Genomic DNA, 19,760 nt, shown 5'->3' with positions numbered 1-19,760 from the left:
TGCACAGACTATTACAAACAAGGGGAAATTTAAGATATGTGACATGGCAGTCATGGGGAGATCAGAGTTTTTAATACCTCCTCCACCTGCTGCCTCATGTCCACTGGTAGCCACAAGACAGTCTGACCCCTCGCAAGCCCACCTCCAGAAGCAGATACCTGACATACTTCCAGGTGGGAGCATAGGCCTGTCTGGTAGCAGCTCATCATCAGAGGTGGCGATGGTTTTGATGGCATTGTGGTAAAGTGGCGTGGAACTGGGCATGGCATACTTGGACATCTGAGACATCATCAGTGAGAGGGGGTTCTGGGAAGGGGATGGATCTGGAGAGGAAGTAAAAGGCATGTTCGGATTCATGGTGCTAGAGGTGTTGCTGGCTGGTGCGGAAGAGCTGCTCCGGGGCCCAGATGGGAGAGAACCTGCAAGCAAGAGAAAGATCAACTTAGTATTGTTCACATACTGTGGCTTGCTCCCACCTGAGAACAACCCAGTCCTCACCTTCTGACAGCAGTGACCAGAGGAGGCTGCAAAGCACAGAGCTGGCACAGTCCAGCACCCTCTGGACTCTGAGAAGGCACATGCAGAGACCCTAGTCCAGAGCAGTGACAGACTTTCACTTAAACCTGCCCCGACTGCCCAGCACAGACACAGCGTTTGCTGTGTTGTTGTTTGTGTTACAGATCTACCTGCAAAAGGCCTCTTTGGAGTCCTGGGAAAAAATACTTGCCCTGTGAGATGTGGAGCCAGGCACAGGAACACGTCTTCCTGCTCCAGAGAGAGCTCGTGGGCTGGAGAGAAACCCTGTCCACACACTCACCAAAACCAAGCACAGACATGCACTCGCATACAAGACACCCAGCGTACCCTGATCCAGTGCTCCGATGGAAGCAGATGAGTTCATATTGAGAGACTGCTTGCTCTGGTTGACTCCTGGGCTGGGCATGGTGGCTTTGGGGGATGGCACCCAACCAGGGGAAGAAACAGCCAAAGAAGGGGACTTCAGGCGGCTTGGTGAGCCATTTGGAGACCGGACGTTGAGAGAGGAACTCATCACTTGGGGGGACTTGAGGGGTCCAGACTGGTTTGAAGGTGGCATGCTCACCATCTGTGAGGGTGTCTGTGGGGACTTGAGATTGGCAGATGGGGAGGTGACCAGTGGTGAATGCACCTGGCTAAGGGTGGGAGACTTGAGGTGACCCATACTGGGGGAATTAATCTGGTTGATGTTGATCGTGAGGTCAGAGGGCCGGCGGCCCAGTCCCCGGGAAGGTGCTGGGTGCATGTTGGCCAGGTTTCCCCCTGGTGTGGGTGTGGGATTGGAGGCCGGAGGCAGAGGAATATGGCTGAGTCTGGTGGTGCCACTGATGCTCCCAACGGGCATAGTGCCCTGCTCAGGGCTGAACATGTCTGAGCCACTGCCCATCTCCTGGGGCATGTTGGGATAAGACCCTTGCCCAGCTGAGAAGCCTTGCTGTCCTTGGTTGGGGAACTGTGAGGGAATCATCATTTTCTGGGGTCCTGTTAGTATTGCACTGCCATTGCCATTCTGAGCTCTAACCCTGGCCAGCTCCTCAGGGTTCATGCCCTGGTGGGTCATCATTTCAGGGCCCCTCATCTTCTGCGACATCATCATCTGTTGCTGTGGGGTCATCTGGACATTGAGGTTCATGTTCATGTTCATATTGACATTCATGTTCATGTTGAGGTTGCCAGGGCCCATGGGTGTGTCCATGTCCCGAAGGCCTGACTGACTCATTGGGGGGCTCAGCATCCCCCGAGTGCCTGCAAAATCCATTCCCATTGGGGCACTGCTCAGGCTCTCACCCGTTATCTGCCCAGCAAACATGGATGGATCCATCTGCCTATGAGCCTGCATCATTCTCTCCATTTCCATGCCCTGGCTCATAGAGTTGCTGGATATCCCCATGGACCTCTGCATTGCCACTGGGCGTTTCTCCATGAGCTGATGCCGCAGGATCTCCTCTCTGGCACGGGGATTCATAAACCTTTCTGTGTCCCCTTGCCCTGGTGGGTAGGGCAAGGTGCCTTGTGGAAAGTTCCCAGGGCCTCCCATAGGAGACACATCATCGCTCCATCCCATGCCGGGCCTGACTGGCCTCTGCATGGCATTCATGGGCCCAAGAGCATCCAAGGGCATATTCTGCATCCCTCCAAAGCCAGACACTCTCTGCATTTGATTCCCAGGGAACCGTGGCCCAGGGAATGGTGGCCCTCCCCGCAGCTGCAGAGGGTCCTGCACATCTATGGGTCCTCGCAGCTGGCTGCCCATCCCTGGTGGCCACTGCTCTCCAGGCTTGCTGTGGTAGGGTGGTGGTGGCCCACGCATCATCATGCTGCCCATTGACTGTGGGATCATGATCTCCTGCATGGGCCGGCCATGGATGCTGATCTGCTCCTCTTTCCGTCGCTTTTCCTCGTAGTACTCTTCCTGCAACTTCCTCCAGGCCACTTGCTCTGGTGTCAGACTGTCCTGGTTCAGCCGCTGCATCATCATGTTCATCTGCTGTCCCATGTCAGCGCCAGGATGGTGGGGTACTTCATGTTCCAGGCCGGGCCCACCAAGGCTCTGGGTCTGGGAGATCATGGACTGCAGAGGCTCTTCATACTTCTTCATGCTGGCAGAGGGCGCGGGGGGCTGGGCAACCTGTGGCTGAGAGGCAGTCCCCCCCTCACCTGCATTTTGGTTGGACTTCAGGAAGGGCTCGGCCTCCCCACTGCGCAGCAGCAGACGCTCAATGTCTCTCAGGGTCTGCAGAGAGCGCTCTCGGTGCTCCAGCTGCTCCTTTGAGAGCCCTTCTGAGTTCATGGTGTTCCTGGGGCCCAGGCCTGCCTGCCCATTCCCTGGCATCCCTGGGCCCTCTCCAAGGAGGCTGGAGCTGGGTGTGGTGGAGGAATCCACTTGACCAGGCTGCATGGTGCCGGCAGATGCAGTGGGCGTATTTGGATGGTTACTTCCAGGCTGATTGTTGCTGCTATTGTTCCCCAAAGAATTTGGAGTCAGATCTCTCCGACCATCTTCACTTGTCCCTTCCTGGGGCAGGCTGCTGGGTGCAGGCAAAGGTGTTTGACTGATGGCCTGTGGTGGTGGGGCTGGAGGCTGTGGTGGGGGAGGCTGCGGCTGTGGTTGACTTGCTTGAGGGACCAGTGGCTGGGACTGTGGAGTGTTGGCAGCGGGAGGGTTAATTGGAAGTGGCTCAGCAACCCCCAGCGCTTTAGGAGCAGGTGGTGCCTGGCAGAGAAAAGGGGAAGAAACTTAAGCAGGAAAAGATCCTAGGAAGGTATTCTTCCCTGCACCCTGCAGGAGACCTCTCTGGCCCAAAATGAAGCCTCATGGAAGTTCACCTTCATTCCTTGCATGAAAAAAATGTAGATACTACTACTACTACATGATCTAGGAATGCACAAGCAGGTACTCTGCATGTGCGGCTGCAGGGGAACATGTCATGCCCCATCCCAAACTTTCTGCAGCAAGGACTTGTGCCAAAGAGATTTCGCAGCAAAGCAGCTTCCCACCTCACTGAAAGGGCATTCTGGCAACCCCTTCATTCACAGCTGAGCCAGGGGATTGTGGAGAATGGCCACATCAGACAGGAAGGGTAATAGTTGGCAGCATGTGCCAACAGGAACAATTGGTTCATGGGTGGGATACCTGGTCTAGTTTTGCCCGTGGGACATTCTGTTGATGGTAGGCCAGAATGGAGTCAGCTCGGCCCTGCAGGACAGCTTCTGCAGCTCTGGGGAGAGAGCACAAATCACTTGAGAACAGGCACTGTGCCCCATCCTACCCATCCAAGGCCCCAGTTGCCACCTCCATTCTTCAGTTCTGCAAGAAGAAGGAAATCTCTGGAGGTAACTAAGAAGGGGAAATGATCTCAGAGTCCTCCCATCTGTCCTGCACAGTCCCCAGTGAGGATCTCCAACAGATGATCACTTGCCATTCAATTTCCCTCTCCCCATGTCCTGTGACAGGCTTTGCTTTTGCCTGCTGCTCCTAAGTTGTCAGCAAGATGCTCTGGGATCTCCCACACTGAACCTGTGGTACAGCAGAGCTCTAAAACTAAACAGACTAGGCTAAACACACTATACTAACTGCTAAGACTCTCTGGCTGAGACAGTGCAGGACAGAAGAGAGCAATTGTGTGGAGAATACCATGTGTTACATTACACTCCCTGTGTACACCCACCCTTTAGATACTTCTGAATCAAACCAGCGGCCCACATTGCTTTGGGTGAATCATTTTGTTGGATGCCGACTAGATGAGCTCTACAGTGGGTGAAACAGAGTGCAGAGCCAGGACTCACTGGGAGTAAATGGGCATTTCAGTCCAAGTTTGCCCACCTGCAGCAGCTGCCAGCATACCCCATGAACCCCAGGGGTTTCCCACTCTGTGCAACCAGAGAGACAGGTTTCTCCAGCTCTCTTGTGCTGCATGCAGCAGGCAGGTGTGACAAGGCTGGCCAGGTGTGGCAAGGCCAGCCACTACTGGTGGGGGAGGCATGGGGTTTACCGCTTACGTGTTAGCAAGGTGCGTTGTGAAGACGTAAACAAACTGTGAAGGCTGCTTCCCTGTTCCGCCGCCTCCGCCTCCCGCAGCCTCTGACCGCAAGCCAGGGGCAGCACCATGGGGTACGCCGGAAGCACTGCTCTCGCTTAGGTTAGGCAGCGGGTTGGACCCTGGGCCAAGCTGCGGAGCCGCGGACATCGCAGGATCTGCTACATTACAGCCTGCGGGAGCAGAGGAGACGAGCTGCCAGGCGGGCGCTGCAGCCGGGTCGAAGCCCGTGGGCGTCACGGACACCAGCGGGTGGCAGCACCGGCCCGCCCGGCCCGGCTGCACACGGCGCAGGTGACCGTCAATCGTCAGCCGTTATTGAGATCCATAATTAATATTACTAAGCACTGCAATTACCAGAGGCATGCCCTGCCTTCCTCTACCCTCGCCCCCTAACTCAGCTGCCTCCCTGCTCCCCCCTCCATCTGCCTCTCCCCATCGCAGCAGCTCCTGCAGCCCGACCCTGCCTCACCGCAGCATTCACTCGAGACATCGCTGGGAAGCCGGTGCGGAGACACAAGCGCTGCCTCGCTGCCAGCCCCTGCCCCTGGGCAGCCCCACCGTAACCCACTCCCACCAGGCAGATCTGGGAGCAGGCTGTGACAAGGGAAGCAGCACTATCCCTTCCCACACAGGCTTGCAGAGTCTGTGGACTGGGCTGAGAACTGCAAGTGGATGTTCTGGAGACGATGGCAACAATGTGCTGGCAGGCATAGAGGACATCCTCTTGCTTTTCTACACATTTATGTTCTCCAGCAGACAACATGGGCATCTACTTGGGCCCCACAGGACCTTGCCCCATCTCTCAGATACTCTCCCTGTTACAGTTTGAAAGCAAAGTGAATTGTAGATACAAAATGTCAAAGAATGCTGATGCTTTTGGAAAACAGAGGATGCCTACAGTTCATTGTCCCAAAAAGTGCAGACTCAGGCCAGCTTAGCTCTGCCTGAACCACTGTCAAGACCCCAAGAGCCTCTTTAGACTCAGCTGTCTTTAGAATACAGCTGCAGAGAGAAAGGTGAGTGGCCTGGCACAGACTCAGCTGCTGCAACAAGAGCAATGCACGACGCCTTCTAGCTGCCATTATGACCAGGGCAGTGTGGCCAGAGCAACGTACAGCAGGGACATTCAACCTCAACACTTTTCCCTCCAGCATCTCAGGATCTCCACAAAATAGGTCCCAGACCTCACTGTATGGCAAACATTCTCACAGCACAATGACCACCAGCCGCAATGGGCCCCCACACACTCAGCTAAGTGAGCACACACAGGCAAAGCTAGAGGTGCCAGTGTCATGAGCCCTCCTGAGCCACAGGAGCTTCTCAAGCTTCAGAGCTGGTAAGGAGGCAGTCACTCACTGTGTGCACTGCTGATAGGTTTGTCGTCTTCTTCACTGTCTGGCCCAGAGCACCATTCATCGCCGCTGTATGGCTGCTTCCTTTCCAGCACACACCGTCGCTTACTACGGGGAGCCACCTCACCTGCAAAGGGACAGGGCCATCAGAGGAGCTTAAGGGGCTGAAAGGCTGGGGTCCTGCCCAGCTGGGTGCTGCATGCTGGCAGTGCCAACCCCACCAGGATGCCCTGAGCAGTAAGTGTTGTGCTAACATCTGCCCAGCACTGATTAAGAACCTGAAGCATCTGCTCAGTCTGGGCTCCTTGTCTTAGCAGCCAGATCTAGTGAGGCTCCCCTGTGAGAGGCAAAGTTTCAGAATGAGATGTATTTCTTACTGCCTGAAAGGAATCTGTGCACACAGGATGTGTCTCTGCAGTTCCAAACTAGAGAACTTTGGGCATTAACTGTAAATTTAAAGGGTCTGTGATTCAGCAGGTAAAACCTGAATATAGAATGGGAGGGCGCATTCACATCCTCTGTAGAAACAAGAGACAGACTCTGCTTTTTGTCAACATCTATCAGGCAGGGGCCTTCATCCTCTCTATAAATTCATATGCTCTTTCCACGTGTCCCCCCTCTCAGATGGGACCGATGCAGCTCAGAGAGGAAGTGGCTTGCCTAAAGGCACTTAGGGACTCAGGGAGAGCGATCAGACACAGGATGAATAACTTCCAGTTGTGGAACTTTAACTAATGAAACATTGTCTGGCCTTACTTTTTTACATCATCTTTTTTTACATCTGACCATATTCACATGATCTGTCAGTGTATTAGGAACATAGGAGATTTGGGCATTTATGATCTAACCATTTTAATAATTTTCCTGTGTAAGTGTGGTTACGAGACAGCTGTGGGATAAAACTGCAAATGCTTATGATCAGTAGTGTACAGTCACCCCTGTAACATTATAGGAGAAAGCCTTCCTGGGGGCAGGAAGTCCATTCCTAAACCAGTCAGGCAACATGGCTTTGACTGTGAAAACAAATCCTCAGGGGCACAAGCCAAAACAGCAGTTCTGCGTCTACAGACCGGGTGTAAGTCTTGGTTGGAAGCAAAGGCACCACTGAAATTTGTCCTCCTACAACCGTCTGTGAGATGCTCAAGTATCCCGCACAGCCACTGAGCACAGAGCTTGATGAATGCCAGAGGTTACAGGGAAGGCAGATGAAGATAGGCAAGGCGAAGGGTTTAGAAGCCTTGACTCAGCCCTTTTCCAGAAGCCACATGCTGTAACACAGGAGTTATCCATTGCTGATGAAACCACAGAACAGTTCAGACAGTGACCCTCGCAGCACCGCCTTGCCAACCATGACTGAATCATTGGGCAGCTGCAACACCATAAAGCAGCTCTCCACCAACACCAAGGAGATAGAAAACAACTCAGTCTCTCAAGTTAAAAGTTTGCATACTGCACATGCAGGGCCATTCGGTGCAGTTTCAGCGAACCGTGCTGCTGCTTAGATGGCCTCCGTAGCCTGTAAAAACCAGTGCCAGATTCTGGGTGTAACAAATGGTTTAGGGAATGAAATGCAAAGCAAATTATAATTCAGCCACTCTGGTCCAAAAATTGCAGATATGACAAGCAGTGATGCAAAGTCACACAGGCAGCCAGGACAAGCCTGAACAGAAGACACAGCACAGAAACCAAAGATGCTCCCATCTCCGAGTCCTGCCAGGATGTTTGTAGCAATTGAGAGGAGGACATACTGAAGCAAGGTCTAGGAGAGCATTACCTTTTGATTCTGTGTCCTGTGATGGGGTGCTGGCTTCTCGCTGTTCTCCGGAATCCACTGAGATGCTTCGTTCCCGCTTCACCTTGCCCTTCAAGGAGCTGAAGTTTGGGACGGTGTTCTGGCTGTTTTTCAGTCCAGAGTTGCCAGGGGAAATCTGAGTGGCCTTGCTGCCATGGCTGCCTGCCCCCACACCCTTTGAGCCCAAGTTACAGGTGGGTGCTTGGCTCACATTGTGGTGCTGGGCCAGGGCGCTGCTGCTGCCTGCCTTGCCATGGCTGGGCAGTTTGTTGTCAGGGTGCATTGGCTTGGCTAAAGCTTCCCACAGTGCCAGTGGAGAGAGCTCCCAGGCCCTTTGATCAGAAACCTGCAAGAGAAAAGAACAGCAAGTCAGCACGGTGCCCCTCACACAGGTGTGGCTGCTGGGGGCACAGCACAGGACCAGTGCGCTGGGGCTGTTACTTGGTCACATAGACAGACAAAATCCATGGCAAGGCACAACACAGAGCTGCTCATGCTGGGAATTAGCCTTGGCCCCTTTGAGCAAAAAATCCTGCTCTGCAGTTACTCATTCACGTGCTGACAAGCTGCAAACTCTCTCACCCAGGCATGGAGACCTGCCAGTACTTCAAGGAACAACCACATACATGAGAGCCCTCATTTCCAAGGCCAAGATAAGAGAGGGGTGCTCCACGCCAGCCTAACACTTTGGTGAGAAGAAGGATTCTCAGAGTTATTTTGCAGGTGTTGCCAGAGCTTAGACAACTTTGCGACCCTAGAGAGAAATCTGGTGCCCTACTGTTTTCAGGGACCCCTTTTGCTGCTAAATAGGCTTCCTCTGCCCTGCAAAACACACAGAAGACATCTGAGCAAACAGTCTTGACACAAGCCTATGAAGAGAAAACTGGGACAAAGCAGGGGACAAAGGTTGAGGCAACTGAGAAAGAGGCAGTGGATTGCAAGGCAAGGGCAGAGCCGGGAAGTGCAGCCACTCATCAGACAAGCTCTGCCTCTCCCAGGGGCCTGAGGAACAGTTCCAGCTCCTGTCTTAAGGCTGTGGGTGAGGGGGTGTCCACTTTAGCGGGAGCTTCCAGCCCAGCAGGATGATGCAATGTGCCACAGGCCTGCTGGAATAGCAGGATGATGCTCTCCTGCTCAAAACCTAGCTCAGCTTTCTGAATAGCCCCACAGGCTGAGGCAGAGACTGGCAAAGAAGAGGACGTTAGGGCAGAACACAGAGATTTCTGGGCTGAGGGACATGCATGCAGCTAAACAATGCTGCAGCAGCCCTCCTTGCAGGATCTAGCTGCCTTGGCAGAGTCTCATGCTCACACTGGGAATATTCCCCTTGGAACTTTGCACAGGCATTAGAGATGACTGGGATGCACCTCCATATCACATTGTGTATTCTGGAAGGCCACCACAAACCCTTGGTCCAACACACAACTTTGGTAACTACACCCAAACTCTAACCCTGTCACAGTCATTTTTACTTCTTAGGGAATCAGGAGGGAAGGAGAGTAAACGACAAGTTTGTGGAAGCTGAGGTATTACTCTACTTGCTCACATCTGCTATATGCTTTGCATGACACCCCCACAATGCACCCAAGAAGCTTTCCTTTGCACAGGCTGAGAAATTTCCCAGCACACAAGGAGGGGGTTGCTGGGGTCTGCTCCTCCCATTTGGGCCATGCAGGCCAGATGCTGCGCAGATTTCTTCTGCCACCCAGGGACGGGAAGCACCAGCTCCAAACCAAACCCCACGTGTCTAAATAGCACCATAAGAGCTCCGAAGCACTACACATGCTGCTCCTGGCTTGCTGAAGGTGAGCCTGGAGACACCACTAACAAAGGCCAAGTGCTCGCTCTGCCAGGGCAAATCACTGCACCCTTGCAAAGAAAGCAGAGTGAAGCACATATGGCAGACCCATATTCCCCAAAAGACTGTGATCACCACAAAGCACAGGCTAAAGCTTGTCATGCACCATGAGCGAGTTCTGTGCCTGCAGAAAGGGTCTTCTCTGCAAAGGGGTCTTCTCAGCACCTGCCTCCCTGCAAGCTGAGCCCAGGACTGCTGGCATGCTATGCAAACAGTGCTGTGGCATGGCCCACTCAAGCATTCATTCCCCCTTAGTGGGATCCTTCATGCACAGCTTGGCCTATCATTGCTTCCTAGCTAGGAGTTGTTAATTGCTCCCTCCTCCTCCTCTGCCCCACACACCTTGGTGAGGGCTCTGTTCTTGCCTGGAGGAGGACGGTGAGCTACAGCACTGATTAATTTTCACAGCACATAAGGGAGTTGCTAGCCCTTTAAGTGTCAGCCAGTCTTGCTTGCTCGCTCTTGTTCTCCAGAGACCTATTAATAGCAGCTGGAAAGATCACATCACTCTCTGGATATTTATACCTCTCATTCCACACCAGGAGAGATTTATGTCAGAGCTGCTGTCCCAGTGCCTGCCCAATTGCTCTGTAAAGCCACTTGCAGGGGGAGGGGAGCTGAGCAGGGAAGGAGACTAGGAGAGGGCAAGCAGGGAGGAGAAGAAGGTCCATATGGCACAAGCTGCAACACTGAGCACACATGTTGCCTGCAGCCTGTCTGGCCAGCCACAGGGAGCCTTCAGCCCCACTGGAAGAGGTTGGTGCCAGACAGCATTCCAGAAAGCAAGCCCTGCAGCAGCTCCTGCTGCTGGTGGCCCAGAGGCCCTCCCCCACCTCCGCTCTGCCGCACTCACAATCCCCGCAACACTCTGCACCAGCCCTGAGGGTCACAAACTCACTGACGCCATTGTGTGGCTACACCCGCTGAGGAGGTGCTTCCATTTCAAAGGTAGGTCGGGAGATCCAGGTCTGCCTGTGGCACATCTGCATGAGCATGATACTGTGTTTGTAACAGAACCCAAAATGCTTCACTGAAAATGTGACTGCTCAGCAGCACTGCAGCACAACCCAGTACAGCCCAGCATGGTGAATAATTCAGGGAGGGACAAAGAAGCCCAGGGCCCTGAAAAGCCCATGCCTGCAGTCCAGAGATGCACCTCCTGCCCCTCTGGTTTTCAGATGAGACTGCATGGAACACACATCTCAGTTCTGAAGGACCTGGCAGTTACCGTGACAAAACCTTCAGGCACTGCCTTTCAGCATGGATGAGCCTCATCAGCTCTGATGAGGTTCCTCCAGAATGAAACATTTGGGAGACACCTACCTTCTTTTTTTATTTTGGACTAGGCTGGTGCTCCAGGGAGGTCATTCAAAACTTTGTCTGAGACATAATGGAAAGCTACCCTGGGCTGACAGAGGGACCTGGATAAACTTCGGAAAGCCCTCCCTTCCAGTGTCTACTCAGAGGGATAACACTTGCCTAACAATTCCTAGTGGGACAAATGGCAAAAGCAGCTGCCTGAAGATTCTGCTCTGCTTTCAGGAGTAGCAACAGCTAGATTTTGTTGCAGATGGATAGCAGGGATCCGCCTTGGCCTCTCATCTGTCTGGCCACAGCATGACAATAGGCATCTTGACTGCTGTAAGCTCCTTCCACATACCCTGAGATCCAAACTAGATTTCAACAGGCATGCCATACATCTGGGCCACGGAAGATAATTAACTAGAAAGTAGATACACTGACAGCAGGAGACAAACAATTCAAAACTTGAAAAGAACATGACAAAAAGAAGACTGCACAGAAATCCATCTTTCTCTGCAATTTAGCAACACACCCACTCCAGCCTGGTAGTTTTACAGACAATAGCAAACTTAATTTCCAGTGCTTAAAGCAAAGAGACGAGATTCCTGGCTTCTGCTCCCAGCTACCACCAATTCCACTTGTGAGCCCAAGCAAGATGTCTGGGTTTTGGATGCCTTTATTCCACCATTGTTACACAGGGGGACAACCCAGCCAACCTCATGCAGAGAGGGAGGGGGGCTTTCGACGCACAGTAAGTATCTGTTGAACAAAGGGTGACATCCAAATGCAGAGAACATTTGTACCTGATACATCTGGAAAGGCACAGCTTTGAATCTAAGGCTGGGACCTTAGCAGACAAGAAATCGTGAAACAAAACAACAAAAACTGCTTTCAGTAAGCCTCCTCCAATACAGTCTGAAAAGCAGCAGAGGGAGAGGAGTAAGCTCTCGTAGGAGACTGGGCTGACATACTTGCAATCTGGGAATTGCTAGCTGATAGTTGAAGAAACCTGAAACCCCGCTGCATTCTCGGAAGACTTTCTGGTGAATCATGCTCCTGCTCTCTCCAAAGGACTATAGCATAGATTCCCAACACTGCCACAAAGAATGAGGAATCAATGCCTGCCACCAGCCTCACAGCTTCCACATCTGGGAGCTGGCTGGCACTGCTGCTGTGCTATCCCTCTCGGAAGAAGGCGCAAGAGAGGAAGCCAGGACAACAGAGCCATGATGATTCAAAAAGGAAGGTGCTTCACCACATCTCCCTCCCATCGGATGCTGGGAGAAGTTTCCTGTGAAACCCAGATAACTATCAAGTTGTGCATACACAATGGACACCAGAACCCAGGCCTTCCAAGGTATGCTGTGTGTTCCACCGCTCATTACAACCCAACACACAAGACACTCAACATAAAAAACAGGTTGTGACACGGTGATGCAACACAAAGAAAGTCATCAAACTTCTGGCTTCTCTGCCAGCCTGTCCAGGAAGTAACAAGACCAGGTCACCATTGCAAACACCTTCTAAGCACATAACCTATGCTGATAACCACCCAATCACTCACTACAAGATGCAATCTTGGACAACCCAATCCAGATCCCATGGACACCACCACAAACTCATGCTGAACACCTTGACTTTGGAAATGAGAAGGTCCTAAGCAAGCTGAACAACTTCTTGAAGAAAGACATTAGGGAGGAAACAGCAGGAGAGACTCCAGAAACCTGCTGCTCCCTCCTGAGATACCATGCACTCCAAATCTGGATGAGATCCCCAGCACATGACCCAACACCAGTCCTAGATTACCAGTCTTCCCAGGGTTAACAGCAGAAGGGGTCGAATACCTCCAAAATAATACCATACTATGTCAATAAAGTCAGTGTATCTCATGGAGGGAAAGACTAAGACAAACTTTTCAGAAGTGAGGTGTGAGACCCTTGGATCATTTCTGATTTGAGAAAAGACCAGAATCAGAAATTTGCCCTTTCCCATGCAAACACAGCTGTTTCAAAACAATCCTTTTCACAAGACTGTTCAACAGGCTTTGAGTTCTTCCAGTGAGAAACAAACCCCTCAAAACCAGTAGCAAAACAGCATTGCTGTCAGCCAGCCAGCTCCAGCCAAAGGTCAGGGGTGGGTTCAAACACCCAGATGAGCCTGAAACTGACCTGAGCTCAACAAGCACAGCTGCGGAACAATCTGCTATATAGCAAACAATGGCTACAGGATCATCTCCCTGAGCCCCAGTTTGGAACACTTGCCTGAGAGTGTCCATCACCAGTGACAGCAGCTTCAACCCAGGCTACTGTTGCTAAAGGCATTCTCATCTAAGCTTTGCTTTGGCCAGACAGAGACATTAGAAGACTATGGGCAACTCTGCTGACAAGGGTAATCTGTCTTGAATGTGTCATGAAATTATCTTGCCCTTACATCATCATATTGATAAACTAGAGAAATCCCTTTTCACTTCCATTTACTTCTTGGATTCTTCTCATGCCCTTTTAAATGGCAGAGAAGGTGGTGCCCTTGACAGGTGTATGAGAGGGTTCCAAAAGACCTACAGAGAGAATTTTGTGCTCTTTTGAATCCTAGCAGTTCTCTGAGTCATTTTGGCAGGCCCTGCTGATCTCCTGTCATTTGAAGCTATCTTCAGAGTGATGCATTTCTGTGGGACTACTTAGCCACAAGTCTCAAAGGTCTTTAGTAGAACAAAACCTCAGATTCACATTCTCTTCCACCTAGGCACACACATCCCATGTAAGGTGGGTGGCAGCTGAGGTTCAAAGACAGCAAAGTGAATTGGGAATGCCATTTGCTTTCTGCCCAGCACCCTACAACCTCTCTCCTGTCACAGCTTCAGCCCAATCAGGGTTAGAAGACCTCTTCTAGCTCTTAATTGTCCCCTTAGTTGAACAGTTTCTCCCACTCCACTCCTCTTTACTGCAGGATCAGCCAGAGCCTAGTTTCCTGTCCTGTGCTAAGGGAGTTTCCAGGTCTAACACCAAATTTTCAGATCTTTCTGGCTTTCCAGTTCAACTGGTGTGTTCCCTACAGAAACCCTGCATGTGCCAGACATTACTCGATAGTCACATCCGTTGGGATGATAACAAGGAACTGCTTTGTACAATGGGTAGTGTGACTTGCTGGGGATGGGTCAGCGAGAGACCTGCAGGAAGCTGCGAGTGCTCTATGTGAAGGGCAGTACAGCCACCTGTATGCTGCAGCTTGGCAGACTGCAGTCGACTAACAGCATCTAGTAGGTCAGGAAGCAAAGCCAGAAATCTCTTCCAAAGGTACTGCTGCTGGTCAGGGAGCATACATTTCCTCTAGGGCACAATCTCATCCTGCAGTATATGAAATCTGGCCAGGAACATGGGCTGCTGTGACAGCTGGACACCCCCACGCAGCCTTTGGCTGTGCTGGGATGCACAAAGACAAGCTCATCTGTACGTGAATGGGGCAGTTTCCCTGCGAAAACCCTTCTGGCAGATAACACCACAGGCTGCAATGCAAGGCCATAACACAGACCTTCCTGGACAGTTGCTACATGGGATGAAGAGACCTCCTCAGGCCATTTCCACTGTGTTTGTGCACTGGGGTTACTGGGACTGGGCAAGTAATACTAAAAAGTCTAGCTAGTGAGCTGTGCCTCACATGGCCTCTGCTATACCAACCCTCTTGAGCAGCAGGGCTCACAGCTGAGACCTTAAAACCCCACCTTTTCCACAAGAATAGCAAGGGAAATAAGTCTTGCCTAGGGTCACACATATCTGGTTAACAGATGATGTAGCTGAGCCTATGAGTACAGTCTTCCACCTGCATCCAGAATTCAGCAACCACTTTAGGATCCTTTAGCAATAACAAAAGAAGTCCGCAATGCCAGCAGTGTTCAGGATTGGAACCCAGCAATGCCAGAACTTTACGAGGAGCTTACAAGCTTTAACACAACAGTTTCTGCTCTTCTTTTTATAAGTCTCTTTGCAGGGCTCTGTGACAGATTAGCCATCTTCAGCAGGGCCATCACACTGGCTGCCTTCCCTGCCTCCTGTCTCCAAGTCAGAGATACAAGGATTCCTGAGCACTGCAGGGTCTGTGGCCGGTCCAGCTTCATGCCGGCTGTCTAGAAGCATCAGATTTTCCAGGTGGCCCACCTCTGGGCCCGAGGTGGAGCCTATGGGACGAAACCACTAGGTGTCACCGTCACCCAAGGCATCCACAACCCGGCCCGGCTGAGCACAGGCCAACTCACTGCACCTCCTGCCAGCGCAGCGGTGCCTGGGCTGGGGCACGGTGTGTGCACTCGCACCCCAGGCTTCCTTGGCACCTAGGCCCTCACACAGAGCCTCCGCAGCGTGCAGAGGGTTGTGCTGGGGAGCAGAGCCATGCCATCCCTGCAGCAGATGCTTACCACATTCTTTCAGATTAAAGCAGCATGGAGATGCCTGTTGCACACTCCAAGAGAGGGCTAGGCATCCCCTACCACCTTGCAGAAAATCTCCCTGAAACACTAGCTCTTCCTTTGAGTGAGCTCAGATCACTTTCCAGCCTGAAGAATGGCAGTCTTCGCAGACAGGATCTCAGCAGGAAACCTTTGTGGCAGAGACTCCCCTACCACCTTTCTCAGTGCCGCGTACCCCAGCTGCACCCTGCTATGTGACCAGCAGTGCAACAAGTTAGTTTGACTTTGAGGAGGCTCATGGCAGAGAGCTGGGGACCTGTCAGACTCTTCCTATCCCCAGTCCTGGCACTAAATGCAACATACAAAGGACACATCTGCGCAAAAGGAAGAGGCTGGAACATCTGCAGGCCTGCAAATTGCCAGGATTGCAGCACCATGTCTGTACAACTGGGCACACACATTTATGTACCCCAGCACGCCTGGGGAGAGGGAGCTGACAGAGAAGTGTGGGAAAGAGGGGGAAGCAGGGTGGCTGCCCCAACACCTTGCCCGGACACTACCCTCTGCCAGCCCGGACTGTAGAAGAGATGGAGTGAGCTGCTGAGCACTCCTCCAAGATCATAAATACCAGGCCCAGCAGCAGCAAACGCTGGGCTCTATATTTAAACCATGACTGAGGTCACTTCCTTTTCCCAGCATCTCCCTCCAGCCCCCACCTCGCTGCCTTGTATTTGCATGCCATCATGACTAAGGCACATCGGGTGTAAGGTCATAGGGGAAGCAGCTATGCAACTACCTCGCAGGAAATTCCACCCTGGGGAACCTTTCACCTTCCCCAGTGCAGAGAGGATCCGCACAGGCAGCTGATCCTGCAGCTGAGTGGTGGCAGCTGCCTGCAGGCAGTACTGGGACTACAGTGTTGGGCTGGAAAGGGAGGGAGAGACCTCGAGGAGAGGGGAGCCATGGCTCCTCATCTGGCTTTACCATCAGACTCTGTACTAGCACCGATCTGCTGAGAGGTTTCCCCACTGCACACCCCAAGACAGCAGCTACTGTACCTCCTCACCATGCTTCACCATTACCCCCAGAAGCCTCTTCCATATGTTAAGCTGAAACTCCCCAGCTTCTGCCACTCAACAGGTGCAAAAAGCAGCGTGGCCTTCCTCACAGACCCAGTCCTGAGTCTCAGGGGCTACTCTGCCCTTATGCACTCACACAACTCAGAGAGCTCCTCCAGAGACACAGTGATCTAACCCTGGCCAAGCCTCCAACCACGCAAAAGGAAACAGTGAAAAAGAGCTAGGAATTGCCCCATCTCAGTAACTGCAGCCCCCTGGGAAGGCATGAGCCCTCTGTAACAGCAGATGCACAGCCACAGATTAAGAGAAAGGCCCAGAGGCAGCATCTCCTGGGGCTCCCCCCACAGAACTCCCCTTCCCCACCAGGAGTGAGATATCTTGTTAAATAATGACTGGGCAAGGGCTTCTGACATTCCTCCAGCTCTGAGGTTTATAGGAGGTTTTGGGGTTTGCAGTGGTCCTTGTGGTCAGAGGCCAAGTGCCCAGAGTCAGCCAGATCAAGGTCTGAAGCAGCATTGTTTGCATTAGGGACAGTAGCTGGGGTCATCAAGTGCTCCAAACTCAGCCCTTGGCCCACCACAGTTAACTCTGGTTCTGCCCTTATTTAAGAAACAGAACATATTAAGAAAAGTTATTGCAACAACAAAGACCAGGGTACAAAGGAGGGGAGAAGAGTGCAAAGGCTACTGAGTTGGAGGAAGTAAGAGACTTTTTGAAAGCAGGACAGCCATTTAGGAAATGATATAAACAAGTTAGCATTGAGGTTTGCAGAAGAACTAGTTGGTGACTTTCACAAGGTATCTCTTAGTTTTCAAAGTCCTCAGCTGTTTGGATTACCGAGCCAGTTCTCCTAGCACGAGATACATTGGGGTCGACATCGCTGAAGACTGACATCCAGAAAGCTTCCTGTACAGAGTCTTAGCATGCTAGTCAGATGCCTCTTCCTCTCCCTTGTCCTATGGATTCTAGAGAGGAAGTCGGTGACAGAGCAGGGGTGCTGAGGCAGCCCTATAACCCCTGGAATCAGCTGATCAGGAAACACACATAGCAGAAAGCTGTGGGGAAGCACAATTATCGAAAGACAGACAGTGCAGAGACAGCAAGCAGAGTGGGAGATGGTCGTCCAGCTCCTTTGGCCAGCGACAGGGTACTTGTTGTCCTCTTCGGCACACGGATATTGTGCTTTGGCCCCGAGCCTGCACCCGCAGCGAGGCACGCCTGTGCCCTCCAAGGCTCTGTCTCCACAACAACAGGAACCAGAAGCCACAGCAGACCCCGAGCAGCTCATTGGCCCGAGATCACGTTACAGGACAGGAAGGAAGAAGGCACTTTGATCAGTCTGGAATCGCTTTAAACAGGTTCCACACCAGTATCTCAGCCACTGGAATTAACCCCCCAACACCCTAAATGTTGTATTCCTAAAGACATGTCCTGCTCCGGCATGCACATCGGGGCCAAAGCAGCCCAGCCACTGGCGGCTGCTCCCAATGAAAGGTAATGGCAGAAAGCTGCCTTGTCAGAGGAAATCAAGGCTCACCGGGGCCCTACTTCTCCAGTGTATGTCTTTAGCACAGGCATGTGCTAGGCTGGCAGAAACAGGCTGGTGCTCCCCTGCAGCTCCCCTCCTTGCATTCAAGGGCAGTGGGAGCTCCTCCACTCACCTATGCGACCTCCTGCCCCATGTACGCCCATCCTGCAGCCTGCTCCTGGCAGGTAGAGGGTTAATGATACCCAGGGAACTGCAGGAAGCTTCTTCCTTGCCCTCTCAGGAACAATGGGGCCATTGTGGGAGAGCGGGCAAGTGTGGGCAGATCCCAGGACTGGCAGTTACCCAACTGCGCACCCGTTGTTCCTGCCAGGTTCTCTCTCTGCCTCCTCAGGTAGGAGGGGAGTGGGTGGCTGCCAGCCCTTCCTGTGGGCCCTGAAGAACACTGGCCAGCCCAGCCACAGGAACACCACATCAGTGTGCCCGGTGGCCCTGCCAAGCAACTTCGCTCCTACCGATGTGTCTGGGTAGAAAATACAGTCAGACAGCCACAGCCACAAAGCTGCCAGATGACACCACCATGCAGCAGACCAGATTGTGAGCTGGCTAAGCGCCACCAGCACTACCAACTTCACACCTGGGTATCCAGCAGGATCAGCTGTGCTTTTGGGATATGGGGGGGCATGGGTGCTGCAGTAGCCAAAACCAGCTTTTCTCACCATAAAGTCACGTTTCGATTATGGTGTAAGTGCTGACCTGAGACCAAGAGCTTCTGGGAAAACTGAGAACTCCTCCATGTGACACACAGGTGAGCAGACAGAACACAACTGTGCATGGGGGGACTACGGTGACTGCTTTCCAAGCCTCCACAGTCTGAAAGCAGAATGAATAAGAAAGGAAGCAAGCAGCTCCAACATACTCCCACTCTCTACAATTTGCATCTCCTATGCCCAGCATTTCAGTGTACAGAAAACTCAGGGATGCTCTGAATTCACACCCTCATAGCACAGAACTGATCCCCAAGGCAAGACCAGCACTCTATGTCACACTCCCAGACTTTCCAGCAGAGCTTCAAGACCCCTTGGGCATGGAATCAGGGTATACAACAACAAACCCAGCTCATTGAGGCATACACTGAGCATCTGTGTAACCTTTGGCCAAGCACCTGACTCTGGACAAGTAACAGGACTTAAGGCTGCTGCATGCCACCTCTAACATTGGAAATGTCTCTGGCTGGTTCACAGGAGATGCAGTGCAAAGACAAGTGGAAAAGAGCCCTATAAGACTCAGCACTGCCTCCGTGGGATCTCCATGCTAGGCACAAGCTGGCAGGCAGAGACCAGCTCCAAATATCTGCATTAGCTGAAGTCACAACAGAGGAAAGGTGCATGCTGTGTATGCCACTGTGCACAACCACTGCAGCTCAAACCCTACGGGATCAAATGTCTATGATCAGTTGTGAGGGAAGAATGTCCTTTTCCACTTGATGCTGCAGCTGCTTCCCCCATCTCACAACTAGACTCAATCTTCCAATTTTTAGGAGCACAAATACAGGCCATCATTCTCTGACCTGGCAGCACCAACTCTGCCAGTAGCACCCACCTCTGTTTCTTTTTTATCCAGTCTCAGTGTCCTGCACTAGTTCCAGGAGTACCACTGCTCCCTAATTTTGCCAGAGGCAGACTGAAAAGCAGCTTGAGAAGACTCACACAGCTCCCCAGGTCTGCACCCCAGTTCATGCTTTCAGAGCCAGTGTCTTTTTCCCTGCAACTCTCAAATAACTACTCTGTGAGTCCTTTACATATCCCACATGAGGAGGGCGAGGCTTTCTTCCTTCCCCCCAGATCACTTTCTCCCGTGTCTGATACTCAGCTCTGTGAAGACCACTTCAAGACATGCCAGACAAGTTAAATAC

The 19,760-nt window shown here is 52.2% G+C and overlaps 1 protein-coding gene across 5 annotated transcripts in view; it reads right to left on the bottom strand.

The window, feature by feature from the left end:
* Positions 1–19,760, bottom strand: part of BCL9L (BCL9 like) — a 44,638-nt gene that overhangs the window by 2,429 nt on the left and 22,449 nt on the right. For 2 of the 5 annotated variants that reach the window (XM_086861208.1, XM_086861207.1), the window contains exons 2-7: positions 7,704–8,067; positions 5,934–6,056; positions 4,537–4,747; positions 3,671–3,755; positions 865–3,250; positions 159–419 (exon numbers count right to left, since the gene is read on the bottom strand). In XM_086861208.1, the coding sequence (XP_086717334.1) occupies positions 159–419; positions 865–3,250; positions 3,671–3,755; positions 4,537–4,747; positions 5,934–6,056; positions 7,704–8,004 (3,367 nt within the window). In that variant the 5' untranslated portion in view covers positions 8,005–8,067. Of the gene's footprint in view, positions 1–158; positions 420–864; positions 3,251–3,670; positions 3,756–4,536; positions 4,748–5,933; positions 6,057–7,703; positions 8,068–18,020; positions 18,205–19,760 lie in introns of those variants that run through there. The other 3 variants (XM_086861209.1, XM_086861211.1, XM_086861210.1) reach the window with 3 other exon arrangements.

The sequence above is a fragment of the Cyanistes caeruleus genome, chromosome 23 (assembly GCF_971803275.1).
Source record: "Cyanistes caeruleus chromosome 23, bCyaCae1.hap1.1, whole genome shotgun sequence".
NCBI classification, from domain to species: Eukaryota; Metazoa; Chordata; class Aves; order Passeriformes; family Paridae; genus Cyanistes; species Cyanistes caeruleus.
Note: the sequence above shows the minus strand (reverse complement) of the source record. Positions and strands in the feature narration are given on the sequence as shown.